Consider the following 20854-nt stretch of genomic DNA (forward strand, 5'->3'; position numbering starts at 1 on the left):
CCAGCCCTTCCAGCTCGGTCCTCACACCCGGCCCCCGCACCCTCCAGCCCGCCACACCGAGTTGCTTTCCCTTAGCCCCCCAGCCCTCTTGCCCCAGGTCCTCGCCGAAGAGACCCGGGCGGGGTAGGGCCGCGGAGCAGGGATCCACGGCGCCTGCGCGGAGGGGGCTGGCTCCACGAACTCGGCCACCGGCCCCTCGCCCCGCCCCGCCCGGGGTTGCCATGGCGACGCGTGCCGGCACCGGCCCGAGAGGGCCACGCGGGGCAACCCCTTAGCCAGAGTCTACCTAGGGAGCACAGGGTCGGCGTCGTGAGGTGTGTGTCCGGGCAGAGGGAAAGAGGGAAGGAATGTTGGGGAGAAGCGGGGAGAAGGGGTAGTGGTGGAGGGAGGGGGGGGCAAGGGACAGTTGTGGGGGGAGGAGGAGGAGAAGGGACAGTAGTGACAGTTGTGTAGGGAAGCGACCGCGAAGGGAAATTTGTCTACTGGCAACCAGTTTGAGGAGAGGCCCCTGCGGTATTTCCGAGTAACAGCGAGTCCCAGGCTAGTAGAGCGGCTCCTCCTGGGGCCAGCGGCCGGGACTGTGGGGCGAACCCCCTGGGGAAGGGCCTGCGGCTGGGATCATGGGGTGAACCCCCTGGTGAATGCTCCTGAGGCTGCACTTTGAGGCGGGGAAGCTCCGCTTGATGCTTCCCTGGAGACCGATGGAGGAAGCCGCAGTTGGTTTTATTGATTTGTTGGCCTAACAGAACGTTTTTCCTTGGAGCAAAGTACAAATCCTTCTAGTTTGAAATTCATAACCCACGATCAATGCCCGTGGCGGCCTGTGGGGATGAGGAAGGAGAGCCACAGGTGGCTGTCAGGCTATCGCTGAATGAAAAGGGAATGCCCAGCAAGTCAGACATTGCCCTTGGGATTCTGGACACCTGCGAGAGATGCCCGCTTCCTGCCATCCTACTTTTCTGAGAGGCAGCACTGTGGTCTTCCTCATGCCCCCATCTCCTTTTCCCCCATTACACAATTCGATGTTCATGATTGGGTGACTTTTGTCCTCCCTGCATCCTATCTTTTCTCAGGGCATTTCGAGTCAAATGATCTTGATTTTCCTGATCAGTTTGCACAGTTAGTCAGTTATGCTAAGAGACTTTCTCATACACACAAAATAGGGCTTCTGCCCCTCAAGAATAAAAAGCTAAAGAGACATGTGGCAAATACCATTTTTCTTTGTTTAAGGATGTTGCAGATTTTAGTGTGGGTAGGAGGAGCATTTTTCCAATTAACTCGGGAGGAAAGGTGGTACATAGGAAAACCATCTTGGGTTGCTTCAATAACCTGACACAGTGACAAAGGGTGAGGAATATAGAGACAGTCTTGCTTTTCCTGGGCCTTCTCTCACTCACCCATGGCCCTTTGGGGCAGACTGGTTGAGGGTTTGAGCAAACACACTTAAACTTCGTAGATCTTTTCCCAATTGTCTTATGTTCTCATACTCCAGGGTAGAGATAGGGGTTCGTACACCCTTGTTAGGGGGGTGTCCGTAGGGCCATCATCTTTAACTTCCATTTATTCCTAATGCCTTGAGGGACTGACTTTATTTTTAACCCAACACCATGAAGAAACTGGGGTATCCCAGGAAAAGAGCAAGGACTCCAAAGCCCCTATCAAGTACAGGCCCCTTGTAGTTAATGGAGCAGGCTGTGGGTACCCACAGAAAAGACGATCATATCAGGGGTTCAGTCAATTTGCGAATTCAAAAGGAACTACATGAGTCAGGGGGCTGAGTTGGTGGTGGGATCTGGTTGTGGACTCCTAACTACTGTGTACCTGCAGGTTTTGCCTGCACAATGTCCAGCAAAGCTGAGAAGAAGCAGCGAGTGAGTGGCCGGGGAGGTTCCCGGGCGGGGCGAGCTGCTCAGGCCGCTCTGGCTGCACAGAGGGCAGAGAATGCCTCGCCCGCCAGCGAGCTGGAGACCCAGCACGAGCCCCTCAAGGAGGAGCCTGGTAGGTACTTGATGGATCAGGGTGTGCTTAGAAGTTGAGGGTGGGGGAGACTGGAGGGGCTTGGAGGCAGAATGTTTGTATTTCAGGAGAGTCTTAGGGCTGGAGAGCAGGTTCTGCTGCTTCTAGGCAAGAAGCAGGGGCTAAGTCCCCCCAGCCGAGGGGTTCAGCAGAATCTCAGCCCTGCTGCTGGGTCCCTTTTTTGTGGGTCCTCCTCCTGGCCAGCCTCGTACTTGTTCTCTCTGTCTTAAAATTTCCCACCAATGCACCGGGAGTTCACCAGCATATCCTTCCTCTAGCCTCTTCCTCTTTATTTCAAGCGTTCCTGGTTGTCTCTGCCCCACTGAAGAGGGTTTGATCTTTTCCTTTTTCGCATTTTCACCCTGGGTGGCAAAACAAATAATGTTTTTCTCCCATTAAGCCCATCACCATGGAGACTCCGCCTGCTTTGCCACCCTTTGAATCCTAAACCCTGCTGATACTTTCTACCATCTGTTTAAAACTCTGGTATCTCCGCCCTCATCTGGCAGGGACTTGGTAGACTGCAGAGGTTCAGGTTTATGGCGACAGGAAAAGAAGTCTAGATCAAGGGAGAAAAGAGTTTAAAGAAGCTGCCTCCTGTGGCTTTGATCTGGGGGATTACTTTCCTGTAGGTGAGTGGTAGCCAGTAGGGTTGGAAGGTTTTTTGTAGCTGTTGCTGTCACTGGGCTCTCTGTTAGAGCACTGGCCAGTGTAGACAGGACTGTGGCCTAAGCATAGACCTCCCTTTATACCTGGGGCTCCTTTACACTGCTAGCAGCCTGTCAAGATAGAAATAGAACCACCTTTTAATATTAAAGGGAGAGATTAAGCATGACCGTGGGAGAAAAGTCCAGGGACAAAGGAACCTGCCCTAGCATCTGGGACCTTAGCAATGTGCAAAATTTTTCTTAGTTCTCAAGTGCTGAGTTTAAAGCAGTTTAAAATGGGACTGGATGGGCCTTATAACACTAAGGTCATGGGTTCAGATCCCTATACTGGCCAGCCACCAAAAAAAATAAAATAGGACCAGCTCCTAGAAGCTGGGTACCAGGAGGAGTAGGGAGAGTTAAGATGGAAGGCCAAGAGTTGGGTTTAGAGAATCCTCTGGGTGGGGAGGAAGGGGAAGGAGCTTCCAAATGAATGCACTGAACTTCAAATATTCAAATATCAAGGATCTCTATCTCCTCCAGCTCTAAGCCTTCTTTTTTTTTTTTGTGGCTGGTGCAGGGATCCAAACCCTTGACCTTGGTATTATCAACACCATGAGAGAGAGCTAACTGGCCAGCCCTGAAAGTTTTTTTCCCCCAAAGTTTGGCACTTAAATTTATTTGGTGGTAAAACCTAACCTAAGCTGACATGAAGGTATTTAGAGTCTGTTTAAGCCACTTAGTATATTCATATGTTTCACTGCAGAAATACACATACTCTTAAAAGTGCAATTGTTAAGTGCTGTTCTAGAGCCTGTGGAAGAGGGATTACATACCATTGGATATTACATTCCATGTTACAATTTTAAATTCTGAAATATACCTGACCCCAGGGGTTTTAGATAAGGGATTGTAGACTTGCATTTCAGGCAAAACAGAAAAAGTATAGAGAATAATATAAGAGCACTCATGTACCCACCACCCAGTATAAGAATAAATTGTGACAGTAACAAGTGAATACCTGTTTGCCCGTCCTCTGCTTCTCCAGAGGTCGCCACTATCCTGGTTTGCTGTTTATCATTCTCAAGCTGCTTTTTAAATTTTTACTGCCCATATCCATGAACATCACATGCTATTATGGTATTGCATGGTTTATTTATTTATTTATTTAACCCTTGACTTGGTGTTATCAGCACCACACTCTCCTGAGTGAGCCACAAGCCGGCCCCATGTTTTAGACTTTATTTATGCCAATCATATTATAGGAGACAAAACCAGTTTACTCTTGAGATTGTCTTAGCGTCCCTCTCCTGACCTGGTTCCTGTCTGAAATCTGGAATGCCAGTAGTTTTCCCAAGAGAGTTAGTTGGACCCTTCAACTCATCGGTAAGCTCCTGGAATGGCCTATTCCATCTTTTCATGACTTCCTTCCTTAGCCTCTGCATCTCATTTCCCTCTTAGGTTTCCTTTCTGGAAGTCACAGTGTCCTATTCCCCAGAAGCTTTTCATTCTATTTCAATTGTTCCTTCCTCATTTCAGCCCATGGGGGATGAGAAACCCACCCATTTTACCCCAGTCTCCTGTGTGAGCGGCAGATCAGGAGGCAGAAAAACAGAACCTCCTGGGTTCCATGGGAGTCCAGAGTGCCTGTGGTGGCATTAAACGCCCAGCAGCCTGGTGATTTGGAGAAGGGTTGGTTCCTGTGGGCCTCAGCTTCTCCATAGGAAGAGAACTGGGGGGGAAGAATGGAAGGACAGAAACTGGATGCTTGGACTAACCTCAGTACTAACTGCCTTTGTTCTACTACCTCCCTGCCTCCCTGCCCTGCCCCAGTCAACTTTCTTTATTAAATTGAGAGATAGGCTGGACAGTTAGCTCAGCTGGTTAGAGTGTGGTGCTGATAACACCAGGGTCTAGGGTGTGATCCCTGTATTGGCCAGCCACGGGGGAAAAAAAAAAATCGAGAGATAATTCACTTACTATAAAATTTACTCTTAAAGTATACAATTCAGTGTTTTTTTGTATATTCACAAAGCTGTGCAACGGTCACCATCATCTAATTTTAGAACATTTTCGTCCCCCAAGCCTCTTGAGAAATTGGCACTAGATGACTCCTATGTCTTTACTTCTAAGTTGCATCAGAGCCTCTCCTTTTAGCAGTCACTTACCATTCCTCTTTCCCCTCTGATCCTGGGAAACACCTCTTTTCTGTCTTCATGCATGTGCCTATGCTTGACCTTTCATGTAAACGGAGTCATAAAACTTGTGGTCTTTTGTGACTAGTTTCTTTCCACTTAGCATAACGTTTTCAAGGTTTACCTGTGTTACACCTTCATTCCTTTTTAGGGCCAAATAATATTCCACTATATGTACACACTGTGTTCTGTTTTTAGCCCTCTAGTGGATTCCAATTTGTTTATCCATTCAGCTGTTAATGGACACGTGGGTTGTTTCCACCTTTTGCCTGTTGTGAATAATGCTGCTGTGAACACGGGCATACAAAAATCTCTTTGAGTCTCTGTTGTCAAGTCTCTTGGGTATATGCTTAGAAGTGGAATTGCTGGGGTTATATGGTGTCTATGTTTAACATTCTAAGGAATGTCTTTATTTTTGTATCTTTATTCTTCCCAGAGCCAATGTTGGAGGAACCTGAAGTACAGCAAGAAGAATTAGTGGAACCTGAGGTGGAAGTGGTAGGCTTGGGACTTCCCTGAGGCCACTATTCCTCCCTAACGACTGGTGAATCAAAGGATCGCTTGTGGAATGGTGTAGCAGGAATTCTCTCTAATGGGTTCCTTCCTAAGTACTCTCTGCTGGTAGCCTGCTCACCACAAATCCAGTTCATTGAGTAAAGGAGGAAGTTATCCATGTCCCTTCCAAGAGAGGAAGGCTTTACGTGAGGACCAGGTCTTTTAGCTACCTTCCCTTCTCTCCCCACCTTGGGTCAAATTGTGACAAGCTCCTGTCAGTTGTTAGTGTGAACATCTTGAACACGTTGAACAAGCTGGACAGATATTATCCTAATTGGATACTAATTTCCAAGACGTTCTGTTTCCTTCTTCCTTCAGCTCTCTCCTTTGGCTGAAGAATTTACTCCTTCAACCATTTAGCTCCTTCAACTGCCTTGAGAAATTGGCATTCAATAACCCCTGCATCTTCTTTTATTTATTTATTTTTACCCCTTCATCTTTACTTCCATGTTGTATCAGAGCCCAGCCATACTCATAGTTACGTGGGTGAGAAGAATAAGTAGAGTGGTGACCTTGAAATTTTTTAACAAAAGAGAGAAAAGTGATAATTACCCATTAAAGAGAAAATTGGAAGGGACAGAAAAGTAAAACAAAGAAAGGGAAAATAAGACTCATAGTGTCACTGCCCAGACACAACCAAGGTTAATATTTTGATACATGTCTTTCCTTTCTGGGCATAGGTTTGCAGTTGGTTTTTGTATAATCCTGACTGTACGATATATTACAATTTTGTATTAAGTTTTTTTTACAAAATATTTTATCATTCCTATATTATATTCTTATGTTTTATATGCTTTTTGTAAACACCATTTTTAATGGCTGTATAGTGTTCTACATCTTAGACGCATGTACATAATTCAACCATCACTGTTGGACATTTTGCCATTTCTAATCTTTTACTCTCATAATAGTACTATGATGAATATTATAGATAAAATGAACGCTTTTGAAATACTTCATATTTTCTTAAGATAGATTCCTGTGCATGGAGTTGTCAAACCAAAGTGTAAAGAGCATTGCTAATGCGTTTGACACATAATGCCAAGCTGCTTTCCAAACCGATTGTCACTTTTGCCCTCACACTGGCAACAAACCCTTTCCAGACCTGGGTGTTATCAATTTACCGAGGCTTTAAAGAAATGGTAGGCAAGAAATGATGCCTTTGTTATTTTTATTTGTATTTATTTATTTATTTTTTAAAGATGACCGGTAAGGGGATCTTAACCCTTGACTTGGTGTTGTCAGCACCACGTGCACCCAGTGAGCAACCGGCCATCCCTATATGGGATCCGAAGCCGTGGCCTTGGTGTTATCAGCACCACACTCTCCCAAGTGAGCCACGGGCCGGCCCTATTTGTATTTTTTAAATTTCAGGTGAAACTGAACATTTATTCATATTTGCATTTTCTCATATTTGCATTTTTATGACATGACATGTCTATTCATGTCTGTTTGTCCATTTATTTATTGAGGTATTAGTGTTTTTCTCATTGGTTCATCCCCGTATATACATAGGACAGATTTTAGGTCGTTGTCTATTAAATTTCTTGTCCTGGAAACTTTAAGTGAGAGAGAATCTTCCTTATTTTCCAGGAGTACTGGGGGAAGGATGGGATGACTTCTCATGTTCACTGAGCTATATCTTCGTATCTTCTAGTTTCCTTAATTTATTTAGTTCTACAGATTAGTTTTTTTCTTGCCACCAGTTAAAATTTATTTTCCATCTAATCTCTTTGCTCTTTGGTGTTTTTCTAGTCTCCCCACCCCCACTTCTTCCTTACTGCTGTGCCAATTGTCTTTTACCCAGTGTCTTACACTTACTTCAGTGTCCCGAGGGGCTGCCACATGAAGAAATTGCTCTTGTACCCTTCTCTCCTTCCCAGCTCATCATCTCCCTGCTCCTAACTGCTTGATCTTGACTAATATCCTACGCATTCCCTCAAGTCACTTTTACCTTTGAGGTTGAGGGTTGCTTGATAGTGCATTTTTATAAACCGCAGGCATAAATGAAATATTTGGGAAGATAGTAAACCCTAGTTTTCCTCTATATTTTTCTCTCTTTTTTTGGCAGCTGGCCAGTATGGGTATTTGAGCCTTTGGCCTTAGTGTTGTCAATGCTGTGCTCTAACAACTGAGCTAACCGGTCAGCCTCTGATTGTTCTTTTTTTACTCTTAGAGGCAAGAGAATTTTATTGTGTCATTTCTTCAAAAGCTCGAAGCCTGTCATTCAGTTCCTCCTGAGCTTTCTCCTCGCCGTCTGAACCGGGCTGGCTTTTCCTCTCATCTCCCACGCCCTCACATGTGAGCGTGGGAGGGACAGGTGACTCATCCTAGACGGCTGTACCAACTTGGGCTCTCTGCCTGCTTTCTTCCTGCAGAAGCCCCTTTTCCTCTCCCGGGCGATGCTGACAGGACTGGCGGATGCTGTGTGGACAGAGGAGCACGATGCCATTCTGGAACGCTTTGTCCGGGACCCTGCAGAGTCCATCCTCACCATCTTCATTGACTCCTGTTTTGGGCTGAAGCTGGAACTGGGCATGCCTGTACACGTGAGTCCCCTCCTTTCCCAGATCAAAAGTGGTCTTACAGGGAGCCGAGGGCTCTGTGTGTGTCTGTCATCAAGTCTTGTTCTTTCCCGTGCCCAAGGCCTGTTGAGCCCGTCTGTGTGTCTGGCACCCTACTTGGTGGCAGGGATAACAGAGAATGATGAGGCAGGGTTTTGCTTTTGATGATATCATGGTCGAGTAGGGAAAACAGACATTTAAACAAATATTTACTATAATTTGAGATGCGTGGGCAAAGCTTTATAGGAGCTTTATGGGAACAGGTAGTGGAGCGGGTGGAATTCTGGGTATTGATGGTGGAGGTGATATTTGAGCTGGGGATGAAGGGTAAGTAGGATTTCATCAAAACTAGGTAAGAGCTATTCAGTAAAGAGCACTGTATGTACAAAGGAAAGAGGAGTTGTGAGAAATGACACTGAAAAGGTAGGGTGGGTGAGCTTGCGAAGGGCCTTGTAGATTATGCTAAAGAATTTGGCCTCTGTCCCAGAGAGAGCTATTGAAGTCTTTTATGGTTTAGATAGATAACTATTTCAACAATGTGGAGGCTACATTAGAGAAGGATAAACCTAGGGTAGGGAGACAGTTAGAAGACAGATATATAGTAAAATGTTAGTGGTGGAATCTGGGTGGAGGGTGTACAGGTCATGATTGTAAAATTCTTTTAACTTTTTTGTGTATTTGAAAAATGTTGAAATAAAATGTTGAAAAAGAAAAAGGCTATTGCTTTGCTCTTTTTGGGAGCACATGCACAAAAATTGAAATTATAATGAAGGTTAGCATGGCCCTCTGTGACAATGACACAATTTGTGAAGCATTTCCTGTTAAACAAAGGCAAACAGGCTATGGCTTTTTCCTGTGTATTGGCAATAATCAGTCACAAGACCTAGTGAAAAGAAGATTTCTTTTACAAAAGGAATAAAACTTTGCAAAAATATCTATTTAATATAAATATTTAATGTTAAAGTAGGGGCCGGCCTGTGGCTCACTTGGGAGAGTGCAGTGCTGATAACACCCACGCCACAGGTTCGGATCCTATATAGGGATGGCCGGTTAGCTCACTGGCTGAGCATGGTGCTGACAACACCAAGCCAAGGGTTGAGATCCCCTTACTGGTCATCTTTAAAAAAAAAAAATGTTAAAGTAGGATTTATATGAAAGGAAACAACTTTGTTACATACCATGAAAGAAGATTTGAGTAAATGGTGAGCCATATCCTGTTTTTGAATGGGATCTTAGTAGTATAAAGATCATTTAATCTAAAAAAAGTATCATTGTGGCTGGCCGATTAGTTCAGTTGGTTAGAGTACAACCTTGAAATACCAAGGTCAAGGGTTTGGCTCCCTGTACCAACCAGCAGCCAAGAAAAAAAAAAGTATCATTTTAATGCAACTCCAGTAACAACGCACAAATGCCACAGTCCCTAGATTCCTTGTGTAAAGGATTTAAAAATATATCCAGAAAGATGCATGAAAATAACACTGATAAAGATGAAGGAAAGTAATGGAGGAGACTTGTGAATATGAAAATATTTTATTAAACTACAGTAATTAAAACAGTTTTACTGAAGCAGGAATATACATTACAAGCAACAGTACAGAAACATAGGAAGTACAAAAATATACATTTATAAGCAGCCGTACAGACACATATGAAATATAGAAAATAGAATGTACAGAAACAGATAAGTAGGCATTTTCTATTAAAACTGGCATTTAAAAATCTGTGGGGAAAGATGGATTATTCAATGAATAGAATTAGGAAACGTGGAAGACGAAGTTTTTCAATTAAAAAAAAAATCTATTTAGCTTGCTGAAATACATTCTAAATCGATTACAGACTTGATTGTATTCTCCTGGGTTGAGATAGCCAACTGAAACATCCTTTAAAAATTATTACCCTTGAGGGCCGGCCTGTGGCTCACTCGGGAGAGTGTGGTGCTGAGAACACCAAGGCCGCGAGTTCAGGTCCTGTATAGGGATGGCCGGTTGGCTCACTGGCTGAGCGTGGTGCTGACAACACCAAGCCAAGGGTTGAGATCCCCTTACCGGTCATCTTTAAAAAAAAAAAAAAAAGAAAAAAATTATTACCCTTGAATACTTGATAAAATGAGCAAAAAGTAAAACCAGCAAAAAATAAAAAAAAAAAACAACCGACAAACAAAAACCACACACAAGAACCCCCAAGAGTAAATAAACAAGGAAAGAAGCTTAATCTAATCTAATAAACTTTAAAAATGTAAACAAATAATATTAATAATAATAATTTAAAAAGGATGACTAATGAAAAGCACATGCACTGAGTCCTTCCCCCAGGATTGGTTGCACTCCAGCTAGATAGAGGGAACCTTAGAGTTAACAAAATCTCAAAAGAGAGAAAGAATTTGGTGTTTTTAACAAAGATTTTTCACTGCCTTAAATTAGCCTTAATTACCTGACCATCCCCTGATGCAATTCTCTTAGGCTAAAGAAAAAGAAAACATAAAATACCCAGCCCTTTCAATTTAATTTTGAGGGACAAAATAAACTGTCCCTCACAGTGGAACGTCAAGAAATCACCCACAGTACGCTAGAGACAAAAGAATGAATTTACAGAGCTTCCCAAGCATGAGCAAAATGAAAAGAAATTACATGGCAACTGCAAGCATGTTACATCAAGGGAGAAAAAGAAGGAACAGAGCATGTAAAAGAGGAAAACATAACTGAATGAACAGAAGGAAATTCCTCACGACGGCATCCTGTTATAGTACAACTTAATAAGAACGGAATTTGATTTTAAACAAAGCTGAAAGATGAAATGATATAATATGAGAATGAGATCAAAGATTGCAGATTTTAGGAAATAAATAAAACAGCATGTTACAAAACTGCTAGGTTGGAAACAGCAAGGAACTGAATAGCTATTGCTGAAAATCCTATCATGGACATAGAGAGGCTCGAGGTAATCACAGTGTATGCAGAAGAAAAAGCCAAAGACATTAACACAATTAGAGAGATGCTAATACGTATGAAAGACATAGATGATTAGTGTAGAGCCAACAAATGAAACAATATAAATTTAAATATATATGTATATATAAATTTAAAGATAAAATACAAAGAATTTTCCTGAAATGCAGAAGGAACTGGATCTGAGAATCAAAAGGACACACTGTATTCCACAAAATTTGCTACACAATGTTAAAGGTCAATACACGTCTTAGTTAAGCTACTAAAATTTGAGGTAACTAATTCTTTAGGAACATCACCTATGTGGTGTTCCTGCCAAGAAAATTTACCTTGATCTAATAATGAGGAGACAATCATCAGATCAATCCAAATTAAGATACATTTTGGGAAAATCTGGCCTGGACTGCTAGAAATATCAGTGCCATGAAAGAAAGAAAAGGCTGGGGAATTGTTCAAAATTAAAGGACACTAAGGAGACATGACCATGTGTGATCCTGAATTGGACCCTGGATCGGAAAAAAAACAGCATGAAAGGGCGTTGTTTGGACTATTGGGGAAAATTGAAAATAGCCTGTATATTATATAAAGTTTTGTATAAAGTTAAATTTTCTCCCTGTACTAGCCATCTGCCAGGAACAAAAGAAAACAAAGTTAAACTTTCCGAGTGTGATAATTACAGTGTCGGGTATGTTGGAGAATGTCCTCACTTTTAGGAGATATGAAGGTACTCCAAGAAGTTTGTGGAACCATAGAACTAAAAGATAATACAAATCTTTCCGTGAACTTTTTGAAAACCCCTCATATATGCTGAAGTATTTAAGGGTGTAGTATCATCATGTCTGCTGCTAACTCTCAAGGCTCAGCTGAGTTGGGGAGAGAGAGCGAGAACTTGCAAATATGGCAAAACGTTAAGAGTTCATGAGTCTAGATGAAGGGTATGTTGTTGTTCATTGTACTTTCCTTGCAACTTTTCTATGGGCTGGAATTTTTTAAAATAAAATTTTGGGAAAGAAGTAGGCCCTTCATCAGAGGACCAAATTATCTACCAAGGGGAAACATCAGGTTGGTCTCAGATTTCTCTGAACATCCAGCCATTCCTATGGAGTTCTCCTGGAGAGACAGTGTGACTCGGGGGGTATTATTCCCAGCCAAGATGTTCAAGAATATATATCATTTATTTATTTTTGGTGGGTGGTGGGTATGGGGATTCGAACCTGTGACCTAAGGCTGCATTCTAACCACCTGAGCTAACCGGCCAGCCCCAGGGTATTCAAGTACAGAGGCAACAAACAGGCAGTCGTTTTCAATTTTTAAAGAATCCCATTTAAAAAAACACAAAAATGACACCAACTGAAATCAAGTCAATTAAGAAATGAACCAAATAAATAATTCAGGAATAGAGAATCGGTGAACATTCAATTTATTTAAAGAACTAATACTAAGTTATGCTAGGAAATTATAATTCTATTACAGAATATGAATGTTATAAACCTGGACAATGTCAAAATAATACTATAACAAAAATAGGGAAATGGTAGGAAAATGAGAGGGGGTATGAGGATGTTAATCCCTTTATCTTTCAAAGCAGTGAGTCCATAGAACTTAAAATTGAAAGGTAGTGAGAAAACTCTTAAAATTTTTTATAATCTCTCTTAAAACCTTAGGAATCTTCTGGGAAGAAATCTCCTTTCTGGGTGAAGAAATATTTATTTGAAGCTCAACAATTCCTCTATATCTACTTAAATTTCTTTTTGTTCTATAAAATTCAAGTGACATTAAAGTTAATACTTTTAACCGAAAATAGAATAATCCTATTTTAAAATAAATACTTAAATTAATCTTTCTGTACATATGTATCTATAGAAAAATGTCTGGAATGTTTTCTCTAATGTTAACAATATTAGTTTCTGGGCGGTGGAATTTTAGATGATGTTACCTTTATCTTTGTACTCTTCTGCATTGTTTTGGTTATTTATAATCAATATATGCCATCTTAACAAAAATAATAGTTGCTAAATTTTTTAAAAAGTGGACACAGAATGTCAAGTTTTTTTGGGGTAGTGGGAAGATGGATGCTTATTAGTTTTTTCTTTGTGCTTTATTTTCAGTTTTATTTATTTATTTATTTATTTTTAAAGATGACAGGTAAGGGGATCTTAACCCTTGACTTGGTGTTGTCAGCACCACGCCCAGCCAGTGAGCGAACTGGCCATCCCTATATAGGGATCCGAACCCATGGCCTTGGTGTTATCAGCACCGCACTCTCCCGAGTGAGCCACAGGCCAGCCCTTATTTTTAGTTTTTAAAATTAAAAAAAATTGTAAAGAGCAGTTAGAAAAACACTAAAGAAAAGAAAAAACAGGTGAATATGATCTTACGGTGGGAATGGCCTTTTTAAGCATGCAGAAGACAGAACTTTTAAAAGTTTTATATTTAAGTACATGATAGTTATACATTTCCGAATGTAAATAACAACAAAAAATCATCGTAAGCAAAACTGAAGGATAAATGAAAAATTGAGGAAAAAGTATATGCAACCAGAATGACAATTATCTCTTACTTCTAATCATTCTCCCTCCTGATTTTCCCATGGCTGAAATGCTTCATGCATCCATCCTTTTCTTCCACACATCTGTTCATCCATCCATCCATCCATCATTAATTGAGCAACTACTATGTGCCAGGCACTGGGCTAGATTTTGGAGCCAAGTTGGACAAAATACACAATCCCTACCCTCAAAGCATGCTCTCTGTATTTCCTCTCCACATCTCTGGGTATAGAATCTTCTATGTCCCTGAAAAGAACAGGAAGTACTTCATGGCACTTACATTTAGAGAAGGATCAGGATACGCTAAGGGTCTGTGATAAAGAACTCAGCCAGTCTTTCATGACTGGAGCTTCGGATTCCTTTGAGTGTCATGACTCGGCCTGAAGACTGAACCCTAATCTGCTGTCTTTCATGCAGACGCAGAACCAGATTGTCTACTTCATTCGCCGGGCACCGATCCCCATCACTCCTGAGAACTTTCAGGCAACTGTGCAGTATGGAACAGTGCGGGGTTCCTACATCCCGGCCCTGCTTCGACTGCTCAGTGGTGTCTATGCCCCTCAGATCTTTGCAAACACAACTTGGCCTGAGAGCATTCGAAATCATTTTGCTTCTCATCTGCACAGGTTCTTGGCCTCCCTGACAGGTGAGTGGGAAGGCTGGAGTGGCTGGTTTATCTTTAGTGCCCTACTAACCATAGGTGCGGAGGGTAGAGGATTAATCCTGACTGCCTAGGTTGCCTGGCACAGAGTAGCTACTCAGTATGTGTTTGTTGAGTGAGGGTGGCCTAGGTACAGAATCTGCCTTCTAATCCAGATACACTTTTCTGCTGTAGAACTGGTTGGCCAGACCAGTCCCCTGCTTAAACTTAGAATTGGAAATTTCTAAGAGTATATGTGGGGTAAGATGAAATGTAGGTGGTGTGGGGGCAGTGGGGGACTTGCATGTATCATGGTAGAGAGCGTTGAGGGATGGTACAGATCTGTGACCTGATTTTATGGCAACTTCTTGTTATACCTCCATGAAGTTTCCCTCTTATCTACTGTCATTTCTCCTCTTGATACCAAAAAAGTATGAGTCATGGTTTCTCCTGCCTGCTCTCCTGAAATGCATATACTTCCTGAACCCCCCAACCATCATCAAGCACGATTGATACTGGGGCAGCAAAAACTCAACCCCTCTGTGAACTTCCATGGTCCTTTCCTTTCCTTAGACACTCGGTACAAACTAGAAGGGCACACTGTCCTCTACATCCCCTCAGAAGCCATGAACATGAAGCCCGAGGTGGTAGTTAAGGACAAAGAGCTGGTGCAGCGGCTAGAGAGTAAGTGGTTGGCATTGCCAGTGTCTGGCGGGGACTGCAGGGGAGAGGAAAAGGGGCAGCCCCGATGCTGCAAAGGAGTTGGGTAGGAGGGATGTGGAAGGTGGGGAGGAAAGGACAGAATTGGGGAGAAGTATAAAGAAATGCAAGAGGTTTTGTACTCTTCTCCACAGCCTCCATGATCCACTGGACCCGGCAGATAAAGGAGGTGCTCAGTGCCCAGGAGACTGTGGAGACAGGAGAGAATTTGGGTCCCTTGGAGGAGATTGAGTTCTGGCGCAACCGATGCATGGACCTGTCTGGCATCAGTAAGCAGTTGGTGAAGCAGGGAGTGAAACATATCCAGTCCATCCTACACCTTGCCAAGTCGTCCTATTTGGCACCCTTTATGAAACTGGCCAAGCAGATCCAGGTTTGTGAGTAGATCAAAGGTGGAGGCTTAGCAAAATGTGGGCCATCGTTGGAATGATACAGGGGGCTAAGAAGAGGGAACCAAGGTAATCATCATAGCATAGACTGATCCAGCCAGTGTTTGGACTTGTACCTGTGGGGCAGTGTAAAAGTAGCTTACAGGGTTTCTCAGGAGCTCACTCTTTAGATAGGCAGATGTCTAGTTAGTCAAGTACCCTCTGTGAGTCCAACCCCTGAAATCCAGCTGAGAAAATAAGACTTACACAAAATAGGATTACTAGATGGCATGGGAACCAAAGACGAGCCCATGTGGTTCAGTCAAGAAAGTGACAAGAGCTGGCCGATTAGCTCAGTTGGTTAGAGCACAGCCTTCTAACCCCAAGGTCATGGGCTTGATTCCTCTGGTGCATGATCCCCGTGACACAAGCCAGCCACCAAAACAAACAAACAAAAAGTTACAAGATAAACACTTTTAGAAAAAATAAATTTGATGTAATATGACAAATATGACATACGTTACATTAGTGCTGGGTCACACAGAAGATCAGAGTGGTCTGTAGAAGACTGAGATGGAAGACCTCTCTTCCTAGGTGAAATTTTCAGCTAGGTGCTAAGGGAATTGAGCCATAACCAGCTGGAGAAGTCCACAGCCCTGGTGGAGAACAGGGCAGTGAAGGGGACTGGGTGACAGCTGTGGGGACAAATGGGAGTGATGTCCAGCCAGTCATCAACAGCTATGGAGTGTTCACTTTGCACAGAATTCTGAATTCAACGGGAGAAAATAGAGGAATAGACACAAAATCTGGACTTGAGGAATTCCCAGTCTGGTGGGGGAGATGGAACGCACACATAAGAAAAGACATAGAAACACTCTTATAGAAAGTAGTAAATGAATAAAAGTTGGTATGTGCAAACTCTGGTCCTGGAGGGTTGCAGAGACCTGAAATGATTGCTGCCACGTAGGGCTACTTGGGAGGGCTTCCTAGTAGAGGCAAATTGGGATGGGGTTCAAGATGGATTAAAAAATGCTGGTTTTGAACCAGTTCTATCCAGTGGATAAACCTACTCCCGGTTTCTCTTTCCTGGCAGGATGGCTCTTGTCAAGCACAGTCAAACCTGACCTTCTTGTCAATCCTGAAGGAACCTTACCAGGAGCTGGCTTCCGTGCGGCCTAAGGACATCTCTAGTAAGCTTCCTAAGCTGATCGCTCTCATCCGCATCATCTGGGTCAACTCTCCCCACTACAACACCCGGGAGAGACTGACGTCCCTCTTCCGAAAGGTGTGTGTGTGCAGAGGGTGGGTGGAGGGTTTTCAGAGGGTGGCCACGTTGACAGAGTTCTGAGATTCTGAAGCGGTGGAATTCACTTGGCAGAAGATCTGCAGGAGGAATATAGTGAGAGTTGCCCTTCAGCTCAGACAGAGACTAAAGCCTTCATCAGCGTTATTGATGCTCAGAGTTGGGGCCTGGGCTGGAGTTTTAGTTTCCAGATGGAAGTAGCTTAGGCAGGAAGAGGGGCTTTGAGAAGGGGAGTTGATGGAGCGAGGGGGAGGGAGGCAGAAAGGACGGACTCCCAGGCTGAGTTGTGCAGGAGGGGAAGACCGTCTTTTCCTCATTTCCCAAGCTGGAGACCGCAGTGGGGGAGAGGTAGATTTAGGAAGGAACACCAGCTCTTGAGGAGCAGGGCCTGGTGCATTTCATTGGGGTGACAGTGCCAAAGAGAAGGAGAAAGGATGATGAGCTGAGAGCTTCCTGGACAGTGCAGCTGCAGAGCTGGGCTGAGGCAGGGTAAGGGGCCACCTAGGACAAGGAGTGGATGTGGAACCCAGAGGTGCCAGCCTGGCAAGTAGTGGAGGACCAGGGGCAAGATGGGTCTCAGGGGTCAGATCAAGGAGTAGGAGGTCGAGGCCGGGGGATGGTCAGGGAGATTCAGTGAAGGGGTTGGGGGTAAATAAGACTGGGAACTGAGGCTGTTGGGACCCTGTCTGCAGATGAGCAATGAGATCATCCGCTTGTGTTGCCACGCCATCTCCCTGGACCGAATCTTCGAAGGATATGTCTCTTCCAGCAAGGAGGACCTGCAAGGTTGCATCTCCTGTTGCCATGCTTGGAAAGATCACTACCTACGGGCTGTGCAGATGCATACCCAGTACGACATGTCTCCCTGACACCCCCTCTATTACCCTCCTTGTCATCCTATGGAGGGTAGAGTCTGACTCCTTTCACATGCACTTTTTTAAGCCTATGGATTATATTTTTCTTTCTTTTTTTCTTTTTTGTCTTTTTGTGACCGGCCGCACCGCACTCAGCCAGTGAGCGCACCGGTCATCCCTATATAGGATCCGAACCCGCGGTGGGAGCGCTGCTGCGCTCCCAGCGCTGCACTCTCCCGAGTGCGCCACGGGGTCGGCCTGCCCTGGATTATATTTTTCTAAGAGTTTCTACATTGGCTAAGTTTTCTCTCTGGATACAGATATTCTAACTACTACTCCTGGGTTCTTCTTACTCTAATAAACTCTCCTAACTGATTCCAGGAACCGTATCTGGGCTTTTCCTCCTATCTTGGCCCCATAGTCTAAAATTCCATTTTGTATGAACCTTCTGGAACTGAGATGCTGTGTCCCCTCTCTGGTTCTTCTTACCTTGAGTCTTTTCTCTCAGGATTCAGGAAAAGTGCTTTCTTGAGGTCTTGTTTCTTTCTTTTTTTTTTTTTTTTTTATAAAAGATGACCGGTAAGGGGATCTTAACCCTTGGCTTGGTGTTGTCAGCACCACACTCTCCTGAGTGAGCAACGGGCCGGCCCATTGGGGTCTTGTTTCTAAGGCTTTCCCTGGATCCAGAGCTCACGGGCCATCTTTGCATAGGCAGATTGATCCCTAGTGTTCCCGCTTTTTGATTCAGTTGATCTTTCTTCCACACAGGTTCTCCAATCAGGGCTGGGTCCTAGACCAGACCAGCATATTTGCTCAGGTTGATGCCTTTGTGCAGCGCTGCAAGGACCTTATTGAGGTGGGAAGACTGTCAGGGTAGGAAAATCAAAAGCCAGCAGCAGACTCTCCAGAATCCCCCCATCCCCTTCCCCCATGAACCGGGGACAGCGGGCAGAGGCTCTTAAGAGGCTGACCCTAGAACTCACCGCTTTGTCTATTCTCTCATGATTGTGTTTCCTGCCTCTACTCTTTCTTTTTGGTTTTTGCCTGTTATCACTACACTAGTATCTCATATTTCTTCCTTCTTTTTATTTTATTTCATTTTTAAAATTTTAAAAATTTTTTTAAAAAGATAACCGGTGAGGGGATCCCAACCCTTGACCTGGTGTTGTCAGCACCAGGCTCTCCCAAGTGAGCCAACCGCCCATCCCTATACAGGATCCGAACCCATGGCCCTGATGTTATCAGTACCACACTCTCCCGAGTGAGCCACGGGCCGGCCCCTCGTATTTCTTCTTTCTGCAGCCAGAATTCATCCCAGCAGCCCCATGCATCTGGCTGGTCCTCCCTAGTTTTTAGCCATCTGAAACTAAACCAAAGAGCTCACAAAGTACGAGTTCAGAAGGGAAAGCTGAACCCTCATGCTGGCTCTTTTTTAGGTATGTGACTGTCAGTACCACTTTGCCCGCTGGGAAGATGGCAAGCAGGGTCCCCTTCCTTGCTTCTCTGGGGCCCAGGGGCCACAGATAACACAGAACTTACTGGAGATTGAGGACATCTTTCATAAAAATCTGCATGTGCTGCGAGCTGTTCGCGGGGGCATCCTGGATGTGAAGAACACCTCCTGGCATGAAGACTATAATAAGTGAGCGTGTCACAGGCTGATGCCAGGCCGGGCAGGGAAGGGGGATTGGGGGGAGGAGGCGGGGAGGAGTGGCGAGGTGTGCAAGGAGATGGTGCAAGGGGCACGGATCAGGCATGGGGCGGCAGGAGAGAGTGCAAGAGCGAGGTGGCTGGTCAGTGGCTCCTGAGTTAGCCTTTCTGGGCTTGAATCTTGGTTCTGCCATGTACTAGAGATGTGACACTGGGCAAATTACTGTACCAGTTGGTGCCTCTGCCTCCTCATCTATAAAATAAGATTAGTGACAGAACCTATCTCATAACGTTGTTTTGAGGATTAAATGGATTCACGTATGTAAAACCCTTAGTCAAGTGCCTGGCACATAGGAAGCCCTCAGGACACAATGCCACGTGTGATTTTTACTTAGAGGATGGACTTGGGGGCAGGCAAGGGCACCCACACTTCAAAATGCCTCTCTAATGGCACAGGTTCCGCGCTGGAGTCAAGGACCTGGAGGTGATGACCCAGAACTTGATCACCTCGGCCTTCGAGTTAGTCCGTGATGTGGAGCACGGAGTGCTGCTGCTGGACACCTTCCACAGGCTCGCCACCCGCGAGGTGCGGCTGCCCCACGCCACCTGCTTCCGCATGTGCCCTTTCGCATGGCCTGCATTGCTGGCGTTCCCTGCTTCCTCTGTCCCCCTCGTTCCCACATCACTAGGGAGTGTGACTTCCACAGCAGGGGCAGAACCTTCCTCTGGGATGAGAGACTGGAGGGAACCCCCTCCTCAGGGCATGTCGTCAACCTTCCCTCTTCTTTCTTAGGCCATCAAGAGAACATATGACAAGAAGGCAGTGGATCTGTACATGGTGTTCAATAGTGAACTGGCCCTTGTGAACCGTGAACTGAACAAGAAATGGCCATACCTGGAGCCCTACATGGCCCACTATTCGGGACAGGCACACTGGGTGCGGATCCTACGGCGTCGCATCGAGAGAGTCATGAATGTAAGTGTCTGGACTCAGTGCTGCGTGCGGGCAGCAATGCGGGATGGGCTCAGAGGGGTTCCCTAGATAGTGCTCATGACCAGTGACTAAGTCAATGAGGGGACTGGCAGATTCAGTTCAGTGAAGCAGGCCATGGGTTTGGATTTGCAGAGATGGTGAGTGTGGCTGGTAGAACATGGGTCATTTTAGGGATTTCACAGCAGGGTGGAGTGGGGGAATGGGACAGTACCTGGGAAGCTGGGCCTGCAGAAGAGCAATACAAGCTCGTGATCCAGAGGCCTGGACAGCTGAGGCCGTTATAGGGCCTGGTCTCTCTGGAAGAACAGGCACAAAGAAACAGAAGAAAAAAAAATTTTTTTTAAAACTTTTTGGGAATATAGGTCAAAGTCTCTTGAGGAACTGATCTGCTATCATCTAATTGGTTCAGAGAGAGAACAGGGCAGCCTGCACAGAGCTGCAGGCTTCTTAAGAATTGGTGGCCAAAGTCAAGAGATGGATCCCCATATTGGCCAGCTTCCAAAAGAAAAAAAAAAAAAAGAATCAGTGGGCTAAGGCTGGTGCTAGGAAGGGCTGATAGTCATTTTCAAGCTTGTACCTCTTAAATCCTTCACTTTCTATGATTTACATTTTTCTCCTAGTTTTATTCTTGAGCTGAATCTCTCTGCTTCTCTCTCCTCATTTTGACTCCTGTTCTCATTGTGCCCTGGTCTCGTCCTCTCACCTTTCTTTTTAACTCTGCCTTCCCTCTGAGCTGTCAAAAATCAATCAATCCTGCAAGCCTTACACATGTTGTTGGGTGTGCGTGTGTGCACGTGTGCGTGAGTGTGCATGTGAGCAGGTCTCAGGAAGGAATGTGACAGGCAGGCTCCAGC

General features: G+C 44.6%; 1 protein-coding gene across 1 annotated transcript in view; it reads left to right on the forward strand.

Moving 5' to 3' along the window:
- Nucleotides 1-1841: 1841 nt before the first annotated feature.
- The window catches only part of DNAH2 (dynein axonemal heavy chain 2), a 97131-nt gene continuing 78118 nt past the window's right edge, over nt 1842-20854 (forward strand). Inside the window, exons 1-10 of the mRNA XM_063110770.1 lie at nt 1842-1998; nt 5295-5356; nt 7792-7962; nt 13889-14117; nt 14685-14795; nt 14966-15204; nt 16293-16484; nt 18793-18998; nt 19463-19592; nt 19800-19982. Of these exons, the coding sequence (XP_062966840.1) occupies nt 1842-1998; nt 5295-5356; nt 7792-7962; nt 13889-14117; nt 14685-14795; nt 14966-15204; nt 16293-16484; nt 18793-18998; nt 19463-19592; nt 19800-19982 (1680 nt within the window). The remainder of the gene's footprint in view (nt 1999-5294; nt 5357-7791; nt 7963-13888; nt 14118-14684; nt 14796-14965; nt 15205-16292; nt 16485-18792; nt 18999-19462; nt 19593-19799; nt 19983-20854) is intronic.

The sequence above is a fragment of the Cynocephalus volans genome, chromosome 10 (genome assembly GCF_027409185.1).
Source record: "Cynocephalus volans isolate mCynVol1 chromosome 10, mCynVol1.pri, whole genome shotgun sequence".
Lineage (NCBI taxonomy): Eukaryota > Metazoa > Chordata > Mammalia > Dermoptera > Cynocephalidae > Cynocephalus > Cynocephalus volans.